Source organism: Eumetopias jubatus, unplaced genomic scaffold (genome assembly GCF_037043125.1).
Source record: "Eumetopias jubatus isolate StellerSeaLion01/CBP00866 unplaced genomic scaffold, mEumJub1_p1.0 scaffold_1, whole genome shotgun sequence".
NCBI lineage: Eukaryota > Metazoa > Chordata > Mammalia > Carnivora > Otariidae > Eumetopias > Eumetopias jubatus.
Window position 1 is genome coordinate 106,518,879 of NW_028274807.1, and position 22,661 is coordinate 106,541,539.

Genomic DNA, 22,661 nt, shown 5'->3' on the forward strand with positions numbered 1-22,661 from the left:
GAAAATGAAGTATATACAATAGATATTAAGAAGAATTTTGTTCCCTACCCACACTTTCCTTTCTCTAAAGTTACATATTCCAAGATAAAAAGTTATTTCAAAATTGTCTGAATTGATTTTTCTTCAACATGAAAGTCTAATGACAAATCGAACAATTCAATTCTATTTTTTTTTTTTTACCTGGAAATGGATGCCTGGAAACTAACTCTTCTGGAAGTCCAAGTTCTCTGCCTAAAATTCTTACTTCATCCTTATGAAAATCTTTCAGAGGTTCTATTACTTTTCCCTGCAGAGGGAAAAAGCCAATTAATACAAATTAGTAATGAAAATGACATGGAAAATAAAGAATAACATATTATTGGCCTTTCCTGATTTTTTAATCTAAGGTGAAAGACATTTTTTAAAATTTCATATCTTAAAGTATTTTCTGCCATGTGTTCATAAGGAATTAGATGAGTATTTTACTGATCTTCGTACTTCTCTTTGAAACACATTTTAAACATAAACCTTTCAAATATAAATAAAGCAGAGCAGTCCTACCCACCATCTCTGATCTAGTTCTCTTTAGAATACAAGGCAATTAGAAAACATCATACTAGTGTTTCAAAATTAAAGTTTTCCAAATGATACCATGAAATGAAAAAACAACTTACTCCTATTTGATAAAGGACTTAGAGTGTAAAAAGAACACTTACAATTCAGTAATAAAAAGATAAATAAACCAATTAAAAATGTGCAAAATATTGGGATATTTCTAAGAAGATATACAAATGGCCAATAAGCACATGAAAAGATGCTCAACATCATTAGTTTTATTAAGAAAATGCAAATCAAAAGCACAATGAGATACCACTTCACATGCACTAAGATGCCTAAAATAAAGACAGATGGTAGCCATCTTAATGAATGTGAATTACAAAAAAAAAGAAAGAGAGAGAAAATAACAATTATTGGCAAGGTGTGGAACATTGTTGGTGGATTATAATATGATATAACTGCTTTGTAAACATTAAGAAGTCCCTTTTAAAAATTAAAAATAGAACTACCATGGGGTGCCTGGCTGCCTCAGTCAGTAGAGCATACGACTCTTAATCCTGGAGTTTTAAATTCAAGCTCCATGCTGAGTGTAGAGATACTTAAAATCTTACAAAAACAAAACAAACAAAAACTACCATATGATCCAGCAATACTGCTTCTTGTATATAACAACAACAAAAAAAAACCTGAAAGCAGAGTCTCCAAGAGATATCTGCCAACTCATGTTCATAGCAGCACAATTCACAACAGCCAAAAAGTAGAAGCAACCCAAATGTCCATTAACAGATAAATGGATAAACAAAATGTGTATATACATACAATAAATTATTATTTAGCCTTAAGAAGGAAATCCTGTCATATGTTACAACATGGATGAACCTTGAGGACCTATGCTAAATGAAATAAGCCAGTCACAAAAAGACAAATGATTTCACTTTTATAGGGTATCTAAAGTAGTCAAATTCATGGAGACAGAAAGTAGAATGGTGGTTACCAGGGGTTGGGGAAAAGGAGAAGAGAGTAGCTGTTGTTCAAGGGATATAAAGTTCCAGTTTTACAAGATGAGTAAGTTATGGAGATCTGTGTCACAACAATGCAAATATACTTAACATTACTGAACTACCCATTAAAAATGGTTCAGGGACAGAGGGAGGGAGAAAGGCTTTATGGCAAAGTTCTCATAAGCTTTTACCTCTTCTCTCAACTTTCTGATAAGCTCTGTGTCATTGTGATGGGTTTTGATGAGTTCAGCTTTGCCACTTGCAACAAGGGATGCACTTTCAATTAAATCAGGCCGTAAAGTACCTTGGGCAAGGAAAACCTCCTCTGGTTTCAGGTTCATTTCTCCAATTACTTCATTGGCAATCTATAACCAAGAGGAGTAAAACAGCCTTTTAAAGAGATCAATCTTTAAAAAAAAGATAGCAAAGTCTTTTTTATTTATACTTTCAACAAGATTTCTCAGAATCCTTTTGCAATACTGACCAAGAGGTAAAATCCACACCAACTCCCAAAGAAAACTCTTTTAAGAACATATGCTTTAGAAAGATTCATAAAGATGGGCAAACATTCAAGAGCCTGAAAACTAGCCACTGAAATACTCAAAGAACTAAAAAGTCTAATATCAACTGAAACACCTATTCTTAAAATAAATAAAAGCCTGGCAACATAAGTATATGTGTTTTTAAAAAACCAGTCAGTATAATAGTTACATACACTAAAATTCTTAATAAAAAAAAAAATCAAAATTAGTCAGCAAATTTGATTATTTCATATAAGGATGAGGAAAAACAAATACTAAAATTCACATCAAAAATAGTACACACTGTGGATATTAAAAAGGTACCTTAACAAAAGTATCCCCAATAATTTTTCTTTTCTCTTCAGGACTTGTTGTCATATTTAATGTTTTGCTAATTCTTTTTCGTGGAGTTCTATCTTCATCTGATATTGGTAGAGTTGTTGTTCCGTTGTAGAAAGAATGAGCGGCATTTATCACTGAGGAAGAGAAGAGAAGCACATTTTAAAACTAATAGAAGATTTTAAAAAACATAAATAATGGGTCAAACTACAGAAAGAAAACCTAGATCAATCTTTTGATCACCCTTACCTCGGCTACATATTATAGAACTACCAATAAACCATGATTAATAGAGTCCAGACACAGGAACTTACTAAATTTTGTTTTTTTGAGAATCCTGTGGCATTTAGTAATCTAAGGCCATAATATCATACATTATGCTGATTGCTTTCCTGTATTCAGTGCCCCACCAGAACAACAAGCAAAAGCCAAAGGAAGAAGCATAGCCCCAAGGGAGCTAAAAGTAGGGGTTCATATACAGGGATCAAGGTCCTCCGAACCGCACACCGAATTAAACAGTCTCTTGAAAAACTGATGTTTATCAGCATACATTTAGCAATCACTGGCTATCCTTTTATTTTTCAAGAGCAAGGTACTTAAAAACTTACTAAGATCTCTATTTGGTGGTAAGGCTGAACAACTGGTGAACCTCACTGAAATACAGCTGGCTATTTCACTGGGGGACACCAGTGAATTTGTAGCTCTTTCTCTTAAACTGGTCAATTACCCCAGAAAAGACACCTCCAATCTCCTGCCTATCAGCATTCTGATAACGAAATACCAGAAGGCAGGGAGAGAGTCACCATTCAATATACAGATTTTTGCTTAACCCTACTGTTTCTAACGTAGAATCTTATTTCTACCCTCAACTATGCCTGGTATTGACATCCCCAAGTCCAAAGTTTCTTTTCTGTAGCCTCTCTAGAGAATAAATCCACAGTCTTCCCATAGGAAGGGATAGCAGCAATTTATTCCTGTGTTAAGGAAAAGAATCTCCTTCTCAGATTTTCAACCAAACTGTTTTAGGCTCACCCAGAGAACCACACCCCACAGGGAAGCCAATGTTTCCAAATCTTGAGCCTCCCCACAAATCCTGCTTTTGTTAGTTTACTCCCCTTAGCAACATTTTACTAGATATGTCTCCTCAGACAAGGGAAAGGAAAGCAAAAATAAACTATTGGGACTACATCAAAATAAAAAGCTTTTGCACAACAAAGGAACCCATCAACAAAATGAAAAGGCAACCAACTGAATGGAAGAAGATATTGCAAAGGACATATCTGGTAAGAGATTAATACTCAAAATATATAAAGAACTTCTACAACTCAACAGCAAAAACACAAACAACGCAATCAAAAAATGGACAGAGGACCTGAAGAGACATTTCTCCAAAGAAGATATACAAAAGGGCAACAGGTACATAGAAAGATGCTCAATATCACTACTTATTAGGGAAATGAAAATTAAAACCACAGTGAGATATCACCTCATACCTGTTAGAATGGCCATCAGCAAAGACAAGAGATAATAAATGCTGGCGAGGATGTGGAGAAGAGGGAATCCATGTGCAATGTTGGTAGGATTGTAAATTGGCACACCCACTATAGAAGAGTTTTGAGGGGCTCAGTCAGTTAACTGTCCAACTTGATTTCTGCTCAGGTCATGATCTCAGTGTGGTGAGATAAGAGTTCCACATTGGCCTCCATGCTCAGCATGGAGTTTGCTTGAGATTCTCTCTCCCTCTGTCCCCTGACCCCGCTCACACTCACTCTCTCTAAAATACATAAAATCTTTAAAAAAAACAAGTTTTTGGAGGATCCTCAAAAAATTAAAAATAAAACTACCATGTGATCCAGCAATTCCACTTCTAGAGAGATACCCAAAGGAAATGAAAACACACAAAAAGATATCTGCACTCCCATATTCATAGTAGCATTATTTGCAATAGCTAAGGTATGGAAACAACCTAAGTGTCCATCAATGTATGAATAAAGATGCAGTACACACACACACACACACACACACACACACACAATGTATGAATAAAGATGCAGTACACACAATGTATGAATAAAGATGCAGTACACACACACACAATGTATGAATAAAGATGCAGCACACACACACACACACACACACACACAATGTATGAATAAAGATGCAGCACACACACACACACACACACACACAATGGAAAATTATTCATCCATAAAAAATAAGGAAAGCTAGCATTTGTGACATGCATGGACCTTAAAGGCATTATGTCAAGTGAAATAAGTCAGACAGAGAAAGACAAATACTGTATGATCTCACTTATATGTAGAATCTAAAAACTCAAACTCATAGAAAAAGAGATCAGACTTCTTATCAGAGGTGGAGCTTGAGGAGAAGGGGAATTGGAAGAAGGTGGATAAAAGGTACAAACTTCCAGTTACAATATAAATAAGTACTAAGGGTGTACTATACAACATAACAATTATAGCTAATACTGCTGGTTGATACATAGAAAAGTTAAGAGTGAATCCTAAGAGTTCACATCATAAAAAGAAAAATATTTTTCCTTTTAATTGTTCCCATATGAGAAGACTATTAGCTGAGACTATTGTGATAATCCTTTCAAAATATATGCAAAATCTAATCATGCTATAGCCTTAACTTATACAGTGATGTATGTCAATTATTTCTCATTAAACTAGAAAAAAAAGTGACTATGGATTCTTCACTTCTCTGTATAAGCCTTTCAGTTTGTAAAATAATCTGTACATCCATATTTGTTGTAGGAAGACTTGGAAAATTCTCACACATAAATAATATTATGGATGGGAAAAGATAACTCAAAAAGAGTGAACGAGTAGAAGAGAACAGAATGACAGATGGAATTTTATTGATTTTTTTTATTGATTTGATTTTTTAGAATTTCTATTGATTACAGTTTTAAAATTTATCCTGGGACCCCTCTTGAACCAGATAATTATAATGTAAAAGTAAAAAACATAATTTTAAGTTTACTGGGAAACCTGTACTTGTTTTTTGTTGTTTTTTTTTTAAGATTTGAGAGAGTGTGGGTGCCTGTGTGAGCACACAAGAGCAAGGGGTGGGGTTGGGGGGATGGGGACAGAGAGGGAGAGAATCTCAAGCAGGCTCCCCACTGAGTACGGAACAGGAGGCAGGGCTCATTCCCACACCCTTGAGATCATGACCTGAGCCAAAATCAAGAGTCAGACACTCAACTGACTGGGGAACCCAGGCACCTCTAGAAACCTGTACTTGGTTAAGACAATGAGCTCACTCAAACCATAACGCTAGATCTGCTTTGTTTAAATAAGTCCTCATATAAAGACTTTTCTGGGGGCTCATCAATACCTTTGACCTGAATTCCAAGCTTTTTGAGGGCTTCTTCTACAGACTGGCTTTCTCGTTTTCTCATAAAGCCATTATCAATGTGCACAGCAATGACTTGATCTTGGTTCAAAGCACGATTCAGCAAAGCTGTACAAACTGTTGAGTCTACTCCACCGCTGAGTAAAACCTACAAGGTGAAATTAAAAATCAAGTTGAGTACAATAAACAACAAAAAAATAGAAACTATCAGCTTAAATCATTACCTTTAAAAACACTGACTTTATCAAAAGTAGATATGGTAATTGAAAAAGCACTCTGAAACAGTGCAACTCACAAAACATCCGATCACCCAGTCAACATTTAAGGGCCATGGTGCTGAAGCCAGCTCTGAGTTCTAGCATTATTGACATAAATTTGTAGACTTTCAGATGTAAATTCCTTACCAAAACTTTTGATGTGCCTACTCTTTCTTTGATCTCTCGAATGCACTCAAGTTCTCTGTTTTGCACAGTGAAGGTCCCAGTGCACCCAGCTATATCGTAGAGGAAATTCTTCAGGATTACTTTCCCATTTTCTGTAAGGCCAACTTCAGGGTGGAACTGTACTCCGTATAATTTTTTAGATTCATTTGCTATACCTTTAATAGAGAAAATAATCACAAATTAAAAATGTTTTCATGTGGAAGACTCAACTAAGTACCCATAGTAATTCCTCACAATTTCTTCCTCTATAAATATAAAAACTGATACAACTTAGTGCATTTTTAGCTACAGGGGGAAAAAAATGTAAAACAAAAACTACGTTGCCACAATTTTTCTTTAGAAGTCCTTAGGTAGCAATTAGTGAACTATATAGGACAGTGAAATAAGTCTTACAGAGATTACCTCATAGTACTTTCCTTCTCCACCCAGATTACTTTGTCTATTTAATACAATGATAACTCAGTTTTGGCTCTCAGTCCCACACGGCTTTCATATGCAATATACAGCTATCAATTTTATGTATTAGAAAAACCTCATGTATTAGGCCTATCAGAATATTCTATGTATTCCTTTCTTAGATACTATTAACCACAAATGTAACTTCATGGATTTGAGTAATGTGTTTCTGACAAATTATGAATTATTTACTAAGCAAAAGATGATAGGCTAGATGTTTTACCTGTGTATGCATTACCCCTGTTTACGGCTCTGAGATATCAAGAAACTTACACAGCTGTTTAAGTAGCTAAATCAGGCCGAGCAGGCTCCCAGATTCATACTAATTCTATTATACCAAGAAACCTCACATTTTCTTTACTTGGGTTTTAGGACACCACTCTCTCTTGGTTCATTTATTTCACTGTCTGCTCCTTCTTAATCTTTGTTGGTTCCTCCTCATCTTATCCATCTCTACACATGAAAGTTGCCCAGTACTCAGCCCTTAAATCTCCCCTCTATACACTGAGTGATCTACAACTCTCATAACTTTACATTCTACCCATATGATGGTAAACACCCAAATTTATACTTCCAGCTCAATTTTCTACTCTACAGTCTAGACTCCTATATACAACTGCATATTCATACCATTTTTTCTATGTTTAATAAGGCATCTTGAATTTAATCTACAAACTTGAATGACTGCATTCTTTCCTTTCAGGTAAACAGAAACTTCAACTTTCTGGATGGTTGGACCAAAAAACATGGGAGTTAAAACTCAATTATACCCTTTTTCCCCCCCACTCCAAATGCAATCCAACAGGAACTCCTTTGTCTCTCCATTCAAAACATATCAGAATCCAATCTCATTTAAGAAGATTAAAATCCTATCAAACATCTTTTCCAACAATGGTAAGAAACTAGAAATTACAAGAACAAAACTAAAAACTCACAAATATGTGGAGATTAAAAAACATGCTCCTGACAAAGGAATGGATCAAAGGATAAATCAAAAGAGGAAAAAAAAAAAAAAACGAAAACCCAAGACAAATAAAAATGGAAACATAACACCCAAAACTTATGGGATGTAGCAAAAATAATTCAAGAGGGAAGTTTATGGCAATTAATAACTACATCAAGAAAAAAAGATCTCAAATAAACCTAGATTCCACCAAAAAAAACTGTTACAACAAATAAACAATTTCAGTAAGGTTGTGGAATAGAAAATCAACATACCAAAGTCAGTTGTGTTTCTATAAGTTAAACTATCAGAGAAATTAAGAAAACGTTCCCATTTACAATAGCATCAAAAAGAATAAAATATTTAGCAACAAGCTTAACCAAGGAGGTGAAAAATCTGTATACTCAAAACTCTAAGACAATGATGAAAGAAATTGAAGGCACAAATAAATGAAGAAATATCCTATGTTCATTGATTAGAAGAATATTGTTAAAATGCCCATTCTACCCAAAGCTATATACAGATTCAATTCAATCTCTATCAAAATTCCAATGACTTTTTCACAGAAATAAAAAAAAGGAATCCTAAAATGTATATCAAACCACAAAAGACCTCAAAGAGCCAAAGCAATCTTGAGAAAAAAAAAAGAAAGAGGCATCACATGTCCTGATTTCAAACTACATTACAAAATGACAGTAATCAAAACAGTACTGTACTGGCATAAATACAGACACACAAACCAAAGAAACATATATACACATATATACACACACACATAATATATACACACTAAATGGAGTATTATTTGGCTTTTAAAAAGAAGGAAATCCTGTCATTTGCAACAACACAGATGAACCTGGAGGGCATTAGGCTAAGTGAATTAAGCCAAAGACAAATACTGATGGTATTGCTTATATGTAGAATCTTAAAAAAAATAAAAAGTTGGACTCAGAAATAGAGAATGGAAAAGTGATCACCAGGGCCTGGCTGGGGGAAATAGGGAGAGGTGGTAAAAGGGTACATACTTTCAGTTGTAAGATGAATAAAGTCTGAGGACCTAATTAATAATATGGTGACTTATAATTGATAACACTGTATTATATAATCTAAATTTGCTAAGAAAACAGAACTTAAATATTCTCACACACAAAAAAGGCAAATATGTGAGGTGATGGATGTGTCAATTAACTCCATGGGGGAATCTTTTCATTATGTGTACCTATATTAAATCAGCACATTGTATACTTTACAATGTTGTCAATTAATCTTAGTAAAGCTAAAAAATTCAATTAAAAAAGTTATTTTTTAATAACCTTTAGAGAAGACAAAAAATAATAACCTGAGAGAAGACAAAAAAACTCTGTACCCTGAGAAATTATCCTTCAAAAGTGAAGAAAAATAAAGACTTCCTCAGACAAGCAAATATTGAAGCTGTTTGCTGCCAGCACATGGGCCTTGCAAGAAAGGATAAAAGAATTTTTTTAGACAAAAGGAAAATGATAAAGGTCAGAAACTTTACATAAAGAAAAGAACATCATTCACAGTTCCTGGCTCACAGATCCCAAAACCTTTGGAATTTCTTAAGAAATTAGAGCTTAAAGGTATCTCTCATATTCATAAGGTGACTTTTGGAAAGCACCTAAGGATGGGGGCTGGTTACCAGGGGGAGACAACCATGTGATTAGAGCCTTGGAACTTTCAGTCCCAACCTCCTGGACTCCAGGGAAGGGAGGAGGGGAGAGGGGCTGGAGGATGAATCAATTACCAGGAAGCAGGGGGAGACAACCATGTGATTAGAGACTTGGAACTTTCAGTCCCAACCTCCTGGACTCCAGGGAGGGGAGAGGGGCTGGAGGATGAATCAATTACCAGGAAGCAATGATTTAATCAATCATGCCTATGTAATGAAGCCTCCATAAAAACCCAAAAGGATGATGTTTGGAGAACTTCCAGGTTAATGAACAAGTGCAGTTTGGGGAGAGTGGTGCACCTAGAGAGGGCATGGAAGCTCCATGTCTTTCCCCATTCTCTGCCCTATAAATCTCTACCATCTGGCTGTTCCTGAGTTATATCCTTTTATAATAAACCAGGGATCTAGTGGTAAAATGTTTCTCTGAGTTCTGTGAGCCACTCTAGAAAACTAATTGAAATGAGGAAAAGGTCATGAGAACCTCTGATTTACAGCCAGTCGGTAAAAATACTGGTAACCTGCACCTGTGACTGATGTCTGAAACCCAAGGAGGGGGTCACTAGAACCTCCAATCTATGGTTGTTCAGTCAGAGGCACAGGTGATAACCTCGGCTTGCAACTGGTGTCTGAAGTGTGTGTGGGTAGGGAAGGGGGTGTGGTCTCGTGGGATGCAGCCCTCAACCCGTGCAATCTGGTGCTATCTCTGGGTACACAGGGTCAGAATTGAGATGAACTGAGCTGACCGCTCAAATACCATACTGGTGTATAAGAATTGTTTGTTGGTGTAGGAAACACTCCCCAACTCTCCCCACACAATGGAAATTGCTCTCAGAACACCAAAAGACAGCAAAAACAGTGCTTAGAAGGAAATTTTCAGCACTGAATACATATATTAGAAAAAAAGAGATTTAAACTCAATCGCCTAAACTTCCACCTTAAGAAATGAGAAAAGAGCAAATTATATCCAAAGTAAGCAAAAGAAATAATAAAAATTAAGTCAATGAAACTGAAAACAGGAAATCAACAGCAACCACCACCACCAACAAAACTAAAAGCTGGTTTTTTGAAAAGATCGATAAAATTGGTAAGCCTTTAACCAGGTTAACTAAGAAAAAGAGAGAGGACACAAATTACTAATGTCAGAAATGAAAGAGGAGACATCACTACAAGTCCCATGGACATTAAAATAATAAAGGAATACTATGACTAACTCTATGTCCACAAATTTTATAACACAGATGAAATGGACCAATTCTTTGAAAGACACAACTTACCAAAACTCACACGAGAAATAGATAATGTCAATAGGCCTCTATCAGTTTTATAAGTTACATGATCTGATTCAATAGACGCAGAAAAGGCATCTGAAAAAAATCCAACACCCATTCATGATAAAAACTCTCTGTAACTTGGAATATAGGGGAACTTCCTCAACTTGATTATCTTCTAAAAACCTACAGCTAAAATCATACCTAAACAGAAACTCAAAACTTTCCCACTAAGATCAGGAACAAGGCAAGGATGTTCCCTCTCCCCACTGCTTTTCAACACCATATAAAAGTCCTAACTGACGCAATAAGAAAAGGAAGTAAAAGGTATACAGGCTGAGAAAGAAGAAATAAAACTTTGTTCACAGATGACATGATCATCTATATAGAAAATCTGGAAAAAAAATCAACAAAAAAACTCCAGGAACTAGTAAGTGATTACAGTAGGGTTGTAGGATGTAAGGTTAATACACAAAAGTTCACTGCTTACCTAAATACCAGCAATGAACAAATGGGATTTGAAATTAAAAACAATTAGCACCCAAATAAATGAAATACTAAGGTATAAATCTAACAAAATATGTACAAGATCTATATGAGAAAACAATCACTCTTGACCACTTCCACCTCTACCACACTATTCCCTACACTACTGTCTCCTCTCCTGATTGCTGCAGTAGATTCCTAGCTGATCTCCCTACTTCTACATTTGACCCTTTCTCTTTTCTCCTCATTATAGCCAAGGCAATCCTGAAATTAGATCATGAGTAAAGTCAACAATTTCATAGTGGCCTCAAATGGCCTGTGTCCTGGCCCCCAACCATCCCTCTAATCTCATCTTCTACCACTCTCCTCCATGCTTACTCTACTCCAACCAGGTAGTCTTCCTTGCAGTTCCTCAAACATGGTCCCAATCCTGGGAGCTTTGTACTGCTATTTCTCTTCCCCCAAATATCCAGAAGAGTCAGCACTTACTTCCTTCATGTTCAGTATCATTTTATAGGAATACCTTCCCTGAATATCCTATATAAAAGAGTAACAACCTTAATCACACATATTCTGCAATACTCTTCTCTTCCTGTATTTGTCAATGTACTTAAACACTATCTGACACCTGACATATTCTGTATTTGTTTGCGTATTAGCTGTCCCATCCCTCCCCGCAAACTGGAAATGTTAAAGAGATTTTTGTCCACTATGTTCATTACTTTACCCTTGGCACCTGGAAATGTTACCGGCACAAAGCACACAAATATTGCTTAAATGAATACAAATGCATACGCCATCTACCACTATTAATCTTAAGTAAAAACATTTCAATATGAAAACCATTCTGGATCATTCCTATTCTTATGTTAAGTAATTGCAGGCAAATTACTCAATTCGGTTTATCCATGACAAATCTTTTTTCAACTTACTGTTGAGGTGTGGCATTTCAAACAAAAAGAACTTTATTGATAAATCCACTCTTTTTTTTTTTACTGACTTCCAGGATTATTGATAATTATTTACATAACTATTCAAATAAGCAAGTCAAAAAAAATCACAAACTGCCAGAAAATCAATTCCTCTTCCTCAAAAAAGAAGAGAATAAAAACGGCTTTAAAGTACGGATTAGCAAAATTTCTACAAAGGGCTAAATCATAAAAATTTTAGGCTCTGTGGAACATACGCATACAGTCCCTGTCTTTTATTATAACCCTTTAATAACATAACAGGCTATAGGCTAGATTTGACCCACAGGTCACAGTTTGCCTACCCTGCCTCAGAGAAATGTCCTGAGTGCTTAGTCTGGTGTTTCACAGATGTCCAAGATATATGCCTATGTATACCTAAGAAAGGCATTTAAAAACCTAATTATGAACAAAGCACACTAGAAAAATAGACCATTCTCAAATTTATCCTGAGCCATAAAAGTAGTGTTTTACATCTAGAGAACTTTTATTAGAATGAACATTTTTTAAAGTATTTCAGAGCAAACCAGTAAGTGACTTCTAAATAATATTAAATTCCCTTCATAAATTAATGGTTGATCCGATGACATTTACAATCTTTTAAAAATAAAAAAAATAACAGTACCTCAGACAGAAACATATTCTTAGACTCTTTAGAGAAGTTTTTTAGAATGAAATCTGCAAAAGTTTTAAAATTTTCACCTGCCACAATGTTCCCAGAACGTGCCACAACCTTGAATCCATCAGCTACTTTGTCTACACTATCTCCATGAGTAAGCAAAACAATTTCTTCCTTCTGAAGACCCCTAAACATACAAAAAATAAAACACAACACAGAAATATCTTAATTAAAGACATGGTCAATGGGATCTTATGCTTAATTTTTTTCCAGCTTTACTGAGATATAATTGACACGTAATAGTGTGTAAGTTAAAGATGTACAACATGATGATTTGATATATATATAATGAAATAATTAACACAATAAGGTTAGCTAACACATACATCACACATCACAGTTACCATTTTTTTATGTGTATGGGGAGAACATTTAAGATCTACTCTCAGCAACTTTTAAGTATACAAGACAGTTAACTGTAGTCACCATGCCTGAACATTAGATCCCCAGAACTTATTCATCTTATAACTAGTGTGTTCTTTTCCTTTAAAATACTAACTCACCATATGTGTAAATCAATAAAATAGAAAAAAAAGTATGTAGCAGTGCAACACTGCTAGAATTTAAATTTATTCTGTGCATTATAAATAAAGACAAAAGGAGTATTAAATCTCAAAAAAGGCAATCTGTAAAAATTGAAAACCGAAAAAAATATATTTAAAAGTTGGTGGTATAACCACATGCATAAAAAATTATTTCAAGAAGCTACAAAATAATAATTTCAACATTTTTTCTCTATTAGGATTTATCTTGAGAAGGCATTTCAGAGATCTAAACATTCAGTAGTTTTATATCAGAAAGTAAAAGTACTAATACTGACATTGTTATTTTGCAGCTATATATACAGTAAATACATGCACGTTATAGGTTAAAACAAATATTAAATAATTAGGAATTGAGGTTTTCAGCCTCAGAGTAAGGAGATACAAAAATCAAAGTTGTTAGATAAAACCCCATAAACTCAAATAAATAAATATTAAAAAAAAAACTTTCATTTTAAATGGAAATAGGAGTATACAGGGATTTTGTTTTCTCTAAAATACATATTGACTAAATTTATTCACTGAAAGGGCCTAGAAACAAAGACAACCCAGTAGCAATGTGGACTTCTATTTCTCATGCCAAACACGTTAAAGGCATAGGTTAAAGAAGATGTAACATTTATCAAATGCAACATGTGGACTTTCTCTCGACCCTGATTCAAACAAATCAACTATAAAAAGATATTTCTTACATTATGAGAAAATCTGACAGAGGACTGAATATTAAATATTAAGAAGTAAAAAAAAAAAGTAAATTAAAAATAAAGCAAGAAAATAAACTACATTAAAGCCAAATGGATGTTTCAGGTTTACTACTGTTGTCATTGTTGTTGCTTAGGATTAATGTATGTTGTGAATGAGTTCCACAATTTTACAACTAGGAAGACAAACAGAAAATTTTAATTTTGACCAGATCTTGGGGGGGGGGGAACCGGAGGGGAAGACGAACTACGAGAGACTATGGACTCTGAAAAACAATCTGAGGGTTCTAGAGGGGACGGGGTGGGGGGATGGGTTAGCCTGGTGATGCACATACTGAATGGAGCACTGGGTGTTATATGCAAACAGTGAATAATGGAACACTACATCAAAAACTAATGATGTAATGTATGGTGATTAACATAATAAAATTTTTTTAAAAATGCAAAAAAAAATTTTTTTAACCAGATCTTTAGATATAAAGCCTCTGCAGTATAACATACCACCACGATTCCTAAAATGGTTCTCAAGCCTAGTCACTTTAGATACAAAAGAATGTAAGCAAAACCTCTCCATTATGAAGTGGAATAAGTACTAGATTTCAAATGCATTTTGGTAATGAGTAGCTTCAGCTCATAAGATTATTTTGAGCCACTATGGCTTTTTTAATTAATCTTCCTTTGAAAATGAGAATCTTCAAACAGATATACTTATTTTTGCTCTTCCTCAAAATTAAAGAGCCAGCCATAGCCAGTTTTGTGTATAAACTGGGATATCTCCATTTCAGATAATAAGTTTATAACTTGGATTTTAAAATTTCTGATCTGTCCAATTTGGAGAAAACTATTCATTAGAAATTAATTTAGGCACAAGCATATTAACAAAACATACCTACAACTAAAAATAATTAGCACAATTAAAAGAAATGATAACAAGAAGTAACTGCATAATGGATAGACTTGCGGAATCACTATGTTGTACACTCGAAACTAATGTTAACACTGTGTCAACTATACTTCAATTATAAATAGAAGTAAATTTCCTCGATTCACACACACAAAAAAAGGGGTAACTGTGGCTCACTAACTGACATCAGTTTTATAAATTTTATAGATTTAATGCAGTAAGGGGGAAACGTAGTTTTAAAGTAAAAATGAAACTTAAGGGGTGCCTGGCTGGCTCAGTCGGTAGAACATGCAACTCTTGATCTCAGGGTTCTAAGTTTGAGCCCTGTTGGGTGTAGGATTACTTCAAATCTTTTAAAAAAACAGGGGCGCCTGGGTGGCTCAGTCGTTAGGCGTCTGCCTTCGGCTCAGGTCATGAACCCAGGGTCCTGGGATCGAGCTCCGCATCGAGCCCCACATCGGGCTCCCTGCTCAGCGGGAAGCCTGCTTCTCCCACTCCCACTCCCCCTGCTATGTCCCCTCTCTCACTGTGTCTCTCTCTGTCAAATAAATAAATAAAATCTTTAAAGAAAAAAACAAAAATAAAAAAATAAAAATGAAATTTAAGTCAAAAATGAAGCAAGTCAGGGGGCACCTGGCTGGCTCAGTCAACAGAGCATACTACTCTTGATTCTGGGGTTGTGAGTTTGAGCCCCACACTGGGTGCAGAGATTATTTAAAAATTAAAAAAAAAAAAAAAAAAAGCAAGTGAGTAACCCTATCAACAGTCCACTAAAATGAGCTTTACCCAAAACATGGAAAACTCCCAAAAAAGAAAGCTTCTGGTCCTCTGGAAAACTGAATGAAAATGCAGTCATGTTTTTTTTAAGTCAAGCAGAAGATGAACGGTTCCAGGAAGGGAGTGAATAGCTCATCCACACATTTTTAAACAGATTAGAGCTATAGCACCTAATCTGTTGTTACCTAGAACAAAAACCAATTAATACATTCACTATATTAAAAGATAGTATGCTAAGTACAGTTATGCTCAACGTAGAGAAATTGAGCAGAAGGGAAACATATATTTAATAATGAGTCCAACAAATTGGTTGAGTGCTAAGTACCCAGCAAAAACATGAGGCAAGAGATATACAAACACATTTGGTAGATGCAAGATAGTTTAAAACATTATCCATTTGCCACATCTGGCACATTAATGTTTAGAATCACATTCCAAAGAGTAAAAAGGAAAAACTACAAATGTTGGCATCACAGTATGCAATCCCAAACACGGATCCAAGACTGCACAGGTGCTTTTAAGTTATGTCATAAGTGCTTTCCTTATCCCTACTTAGCATCACCACCATCCTCTGCCACCCTGACACTCAAATGGAAAACAAATATGACAGTTACACCTCCGGCCACTAGTACGGCCTTAATTTGTCTAAGAATTACGGAATCTCTAATTTTGAAGAATAACAATCCCAAATTCAAGTCAGTTACTCTAACTGTTCTTAGGCATCTAAAAATATCTATAATACCTGAATAACGAGCATGTGTTGTCCACACTAATACTGAAGACTCCATCTTCTCTAACACTTTTTTTGTGTACAGTACCTCCAAATACCTTATTCATCATCTGTTCAAAGAGAAAATAAATTGACATTAATATGAATCAAAAGAATTACCCAATCATTTTATTATGCTAATTTAATAATTTATGTTCCTGTTTTCAGGATATCTGCTATGTTTGTGCCCCCAAAATAAAGAGTTAGATAAATGTAGATAGCTTGGTATTATTATATGTAATTATACAGTTATTAAGAGGAATAGTTATAAAACAAAACTAGATTAGAAATCTGACCTGAGGTTAATTTCTATTAAACACTGGCAGATTTTCCATTTAGTGTACTTTAATTCATTCGTTAAAAATAGATATTTAATACTTACATCGGAAGTACTGGGAAAGATGATACATAAGACACTGAAATAACTACAATTTCAGTTTAATTTAAAAGCATTTTAAAAGGTACTCTGAGCTTAGAACTAGGCAGGTACAAATTTCTCTAAGTGATTTAACCTTTGGCGCCAAAGGAACAGTCTGAAAGCCTGCAGAAAGCTATGTTGTGGAGAGAGCATAAGCAAGAAAATCTGGTCTTTCAATTAAATTTATTTGTATAAATCCCATACACCTACAGACTCCCCCCTCCCAACACCAAATAAACACACACAAAATTTCTACAATCGTTAATTCTGCCTTGATGTAATCACTATGATTCATCTCCGTGTGTCTGTTTCACACAGTTGTCATAAGATACTGCCATAACCATGCGAGATACAAGTTGACCCAGCTCCCAATAAAAAAGCAGGCAGAGGGCTAAATAAGTGTTCGTTCTTATAATGCACAGTGGAATAGCCTTCAAAACCATCAGCAAATGCTGCCCTCTACATTCTCCTCTTAAGACATTCACAATAAAGTTTACTGCAATAAAGGTTTGGGTTAAGTTCAGCAGGAAAAAAACTTGCTAACCCACGTAGCCCAGTATTTCCCAAACAACAAACCCAGGTTATCAAACACTTTCTGCAGCACATGAACTATCACACAGTTTAGGAACACTGCTACAATCCACCCAGTCCCCCCGCCCCTAGTCACTTCTCTTCTTCCCCCTCATTCTGCACTCCAGCCATTCGAGCTGGAGTAATTGCCAAAACAGACCATGTTCTCTCCCCCATGTCTTCAGGTCTCTTCACAGTCCCAGGGGCCTAACAAAGTATGTGGCCCAAAGCAGTCATTAAAAGTTGCTGAATGAAAAATTAAGTGCTTTCTTCTATATTCTCAGTGAACCTTGTGCACCTCTACCTCCCTCAATTTGCTGTTCTTAATTAGAAGACAGCTGAGTGATCAAGCTAACTAAAACTGTTGGAACTCAACACAATTTAAAAGTCCACAAAAGGTCAATAGGCAAAATTAAATATATTACTTAGGGATATAAACATATATAAAGCTGTAAAGAGAAAAAGGGGAATGAATAACAAAATTCAGGGAAAGTGCTGCCTCTGGTAAGAAAAGAGAAGAACAACATGAACGGAGAAAAGTATAAAGAGAGTTTCAAAAGTTCTACTAATATTCTATTTCTTACGCAGAGTGAGGGGATATAGAGATAAAAGGAGCAATGGGCAAGACAGTCTTTTTTCTTCTAAAGCAAAGAATTCCCAGAAAACTATTAGAAAGGCTCTCACAAGGGAGTCCAGTGAATGGGAAAGATGGTACATAAGACACTGAAATAACTACAATTTCAGGATGCTATTGGGGGCAAACGTATACACTAGAGTGAGACCTTTGGTGCTAAACTTACCCAACTAACAATCACTAAGAATTATTAGTCCTTTAAAAACAACATATTAGCTAGATGGTGTCATCTATACCAATATTTTATGGAAAGACAATTTTTATCTAAAGGACCAAGATCAGCCTATTCTATCGTCCTAATATGTAAGTTCAGAGGACATAAAGGCAAATTGTTTTACATATTTAACATGAGCAGGCCTAGCTCTGGCTACCGCAAGATCTCTACTGAATGACAGAAAAATTAGGCCTTACAATTATATGAGGGACTGGCAAAGGGAGAAACAGTCAGTCACTAGCACTTAAATTAAGGCAGCATTTTCCAGACATATTTCACTATAAGGGGTCCTGAAAAAAATATGTTAGACTCTTCCTTACAGAATGTTATAAAACCTCAATATACTAAAAATCATTTAATGTAAGTTGTGCTACATGATTAATACTGACTACTCTGGCATGGGAGATCAATAAATTATGTAAATACATTACATCCAAGGGCAAAGGTGTATTAAAAAAAAAAAAAAAAAGCCAGCCAGTTTCCAATGTTCAACTCAATCAGGATGTGGGCTCTTCTAAGAAAATGTATTCATTAGAATACTATGTAAGAAAATCCAAAAGTAAGTTGTTATCCAAGTCAAATTCATAATCACCACTTGGCTTTTCAGAAAACTTTTAACAGGACAAAAAGAGCCTTTAACTAGAAAATGCTTGTTGCCTAGAGAAAAAAAAATCCATTGTTGTAGCTTTTGAACTTCATATATCACATATTTTTAGGGATCAGTATTTCCTCTAAATCAAAGTGTAAAACTATAATGAACAATTAGCAAGAAATGAAATCTGGTAAAGCTGTTTTACAGACCAGTGATTCCTAATATTCTGCTTTTGCATGAAATATAAGAACAACAAAAATATTCATTCTTATGTGAACATTGATTTTTATTGTTTTTTCCTTCTCTGAATGCTCCAGGGCCAGATAAAATATACTGGTCTGCTCACTTTCTACCTTTTTAGACAGCCTCCTTCTGTACAATATTCATCACTACAGCACAGCAATTTCAACCAGATTAATTATTATTTTTTTTAAGGTTTTTATTTATTTATTTCATAGACAGCGAGAGAGGGAACACAAGCAGGGGGAATGGGAGAGGGAGAGGCACGCTTCCCGCAGAGCAGGGAGCCTGCTGCAGGGCTAGATCCCAGGACGCTGGGATCACAACCTGAGCCGGAGGCAGATGCTTAACAACTGAGCCGCCCAGGCGCCCCTCAAACAGATTGTTTAAAAAAAAAAAAAATGACTCCCTCTGTTTTGCCCACTTACTAAAATTTCAAATTATCTTCAATCCAAGGACTTAAAACAACTCAGTCATTGGGAGAAAGAACACATCATCTTAAGCCATATATACAAGAAATCAAAAGTTAATAGACAATTCTCAATAATCAACTAGGGAGGACCAGAGTATCATGAGGAAATTAAAAAGCTGATATTTTAATTAACACCGATTCCATTTGGTCAGTTAGGATCTCACAATTGGATACTCCACTTGTATTGTGACCCCTGTCTTCCCTTCTGATTTAGTACAGGCTAAAGCCAAAAGGTGGACCAAAGGGAAAAGAGATCAAGATCATTCACAAACAAGTGAATCCAGTCATTGTATTTATTTGGCTATTCTTATCATAGCAGAGAATTCTGAGTTTAAAAAAACTATCTTGCTTCTGACACTAGAAAAGGCAAAATACTATAATCTGTCAATTAATAATTATATTACCCAGGGAATACTATCCCAGCTAGCTCAATTTTCAGATGATGTGGTTAAGTAAGATACATTGTTAAACGTTATCTCAACTAGAAAATCATTTTGCTTATAATCACTAGGGATAGCTTTTCTTAAATGTATTTATTTCTATTCCCACCTCATTAAGTAGATCTTATTGAACAAATCATTCTAAGTGAGAACTTAGCATATTACTGGCTCAGTATTATCCTTCTATCATCTTATTCAGTAATCACATTCTACTTGTCTAATAAACCTATACTCCTCTAAAAAGGTATCAAAGCAACCAAAATAGATTTCTAAACATTTAACTTACAGAAGAATAGTTTTATATCTAGACCTCAGTTCCTATCTATTCTTGTTTTTGATACAATTCCAAGGTATGCATACTCATTTACGATACAGTGGAGAAACCTGGCAGACACCGCCTTAACCAAACGATCAAACTGACATCACCTGTCATGGCACACACTGACATCACGTGCCTCCTAATGACCTGCTCTGAGAGGAGCAGAGCATCATTTCTGTGCTACTCCTGCCAAAACAGAACCTGAACCTAACAATGAGAAAACATCAAATAAACCAAAACTGAGGGAGAATCTATAAAGTAACTGGAATGTCTTTTTTTTTTTTAACTGTCAAGGTCATGAAAGAGAAGAAAAGACAGGAATGGTTTCAAAATAAAGGACTTGACAACTAAATATAACACATGGTCCTAGATTGGACACAGTACTTACAAGGGACATTAATGAGACAAACAGTGAAATGTGAATGCAGTCTGTGGATTAGATGCAAAACTGAATCAATGTTAACTTCCTGATTTTGATATTTGGACTGTAGTTACATAGGAGAGCTCTCATCCTTAGGAAATACAATAAGTAACAGGACATCAGGTGTGCAACTTACTCTCAAATGGTTAAAAATGTCAACAGTAAGAGGGGCACCTGGGTGGCTCAGTTGGTTAAGCATCCGACTCTTGATTTTGCCTCAGGTCATGATCTCAGGGCTCAGGGTCATGGGATCAAGCGCCCCCACCTGGAACTCTGCGTGCAGCATGGAGTCTGCTTGAGATTCTCTCACTCTCCCTTCTGCCCCTCCCCTGGCTCGAGCACGCATGCAGGCATGCTATCTCTAAAATAAATAAATCGTTTTAAAATGTAACAATAAGGGAATTGAGTAAAAATATAAATGAGCTCTGTGTACTATTTCCGTAACATGTAAATTTGAATGTCTGAATTTTTTTAATGGACAGTGTTATGTTGTATGCAGTAATATAGTTACTTCTCTAAAAACAGATTTCCACTCAGGTCGGTTCTGCCATACTGCTATAACAATTTGTAAACAGTTGCAACATGCACAAATTAGCTCATACAATATCCTAAATACTCTAAAGACAGAAAATATTAATACAATAAGAATCACAAACAGAATAAATTAAGTCAACTCTTAAGGCAAATTCACAGATGTACCTGCATGCCATAGCAAATTCCAAGAACAGGCTTGCCAATAGTGAATATCGCTGGATCAAACCAGGGAGCATCTTCTGCATACACAGAATTAGGTCCTCCAGAGATGATAATAGCACTGTGGATTTAAGGAAGAGAGTCAGTGAAGAATCCTCTAACTGCTAATTTTTATCCCCAAGTCCATGCCCTCTCTCCCTTGAAGCACTGAGACTCAGTACAGATGCAGAGATTTTGTTATGTTTTCAGTATACCATAGCAGATCCAGCCTCCTACACAGCTCAATCATCTGTACTCTTACTGCAATGTGTGGAAGTCCATCAATGCAACATTCACTTGTTAATAAGTACAAACTTCAAATACATAAATACTAATGTTTCTAGCTGTAAGGGTTTAGCATGAGTTTGTTTTGTCTTCTGCATTAATGAAGGAGTAAATGAGAATTCTAAAGGGAGATGGAGAAAATATAGGCCTTCCGGGAAGCAAGGAGTAAAGCAAGTCACAGAAAGACCCTGGATGACACAGCAAAATACAACAAAGGAGGACAGAATATGAATAATAACCTAACTTTGCCTGTTGAAAACCTACCCAACGTTCCCAACAATTTTACCTGAGACCCAGGAAAGGGAGCTAACATATGAATTTTGCCCATATGGCATTCTCTCAGAACCCAGGTCAATATTATAACTTCACTATATTATAATTTACAGAGCATTCGATGGGTTAACTTGGGAGTCAAACAGTTATTATGGAAAAGGCTGCAAACTGAGGCCTATGCTCTTCACCTGGCCAGTGACAGATCTAATTTGGCCCTCAGCATACACTCAAAAGATTGAGAACATTTTAATATTATGAATTTTACATAAAAATCCAGATTTCTAGGTTTTCTTTAGGAAGAGGGGGAAAAAAATCTAGCAGCACTTGACCTTCACTCTCATATGGCTACAAACAACTGGAATCACAGAGAGACCTGCACCTTCAGACTACTCCTGCTTCCCAGTTCGCCACACATGCCCTCTTATACAATAGAGGCATACCTACGCTCATCACTTAATCTAAAATATCCTCAAACTCATTTTAGGTTTTAGTTTTGCAGGAATCCTGATTTATCTACATTTCTAAAGGAAAATGCATTTTAAGATCTAACCAAAATCTTCTTACAAACAAATTTAGGCAATTCACTTTATAATTAGCAGCTGCTTGCCATATAAAAACACACAAAATACAGGCTTATAATACATCC

General features: G+C 35.4%; 1 protein-coding gene across 1 annotated transcript in view; it reads right to left on the minus strand.

The window, feature by feature from the left end:
• Positions 1–22,661, minus strand: part of GMPS (guanosine monophosphate synthase) — a 62,399-nt gene that overhangs the window by 16,574 nt on the left and 23,164 nt on the right. Inside the window, exons 3-10 of the mRNA XM_028103123.2 lie at positions 21,425–21,539; positions 16,379–16,476; positions 12,736–12,839; positions 6,184–6,377; positions 5,762–5,927; positions 2,384–2,535; positions 1,730–1,903; positions 181–286 (exon numbers count right to left, since the gene is read on the minus strand). Coding sequence (XP_027958924.1) covers positions 181–286; positions 1,730–1,903; positions 2,384–2,535; positions 5,762–5,927; positions 6,184–6,377; positions 12,736–12,839; positions 16,379–16,476; positions 21,425–21,539 — 1,109 coding nt within the window. The remainder of the gene's footprint in view (positions 1–180; positions 287–1,729; positions 1,904–2,383; positions 2,536–5,761; positions 5,928–6,183; positions 6,378–12,735; positions 12,840–16,378; positions 16,477–21,424; positions 21,540–22,661) is intronic.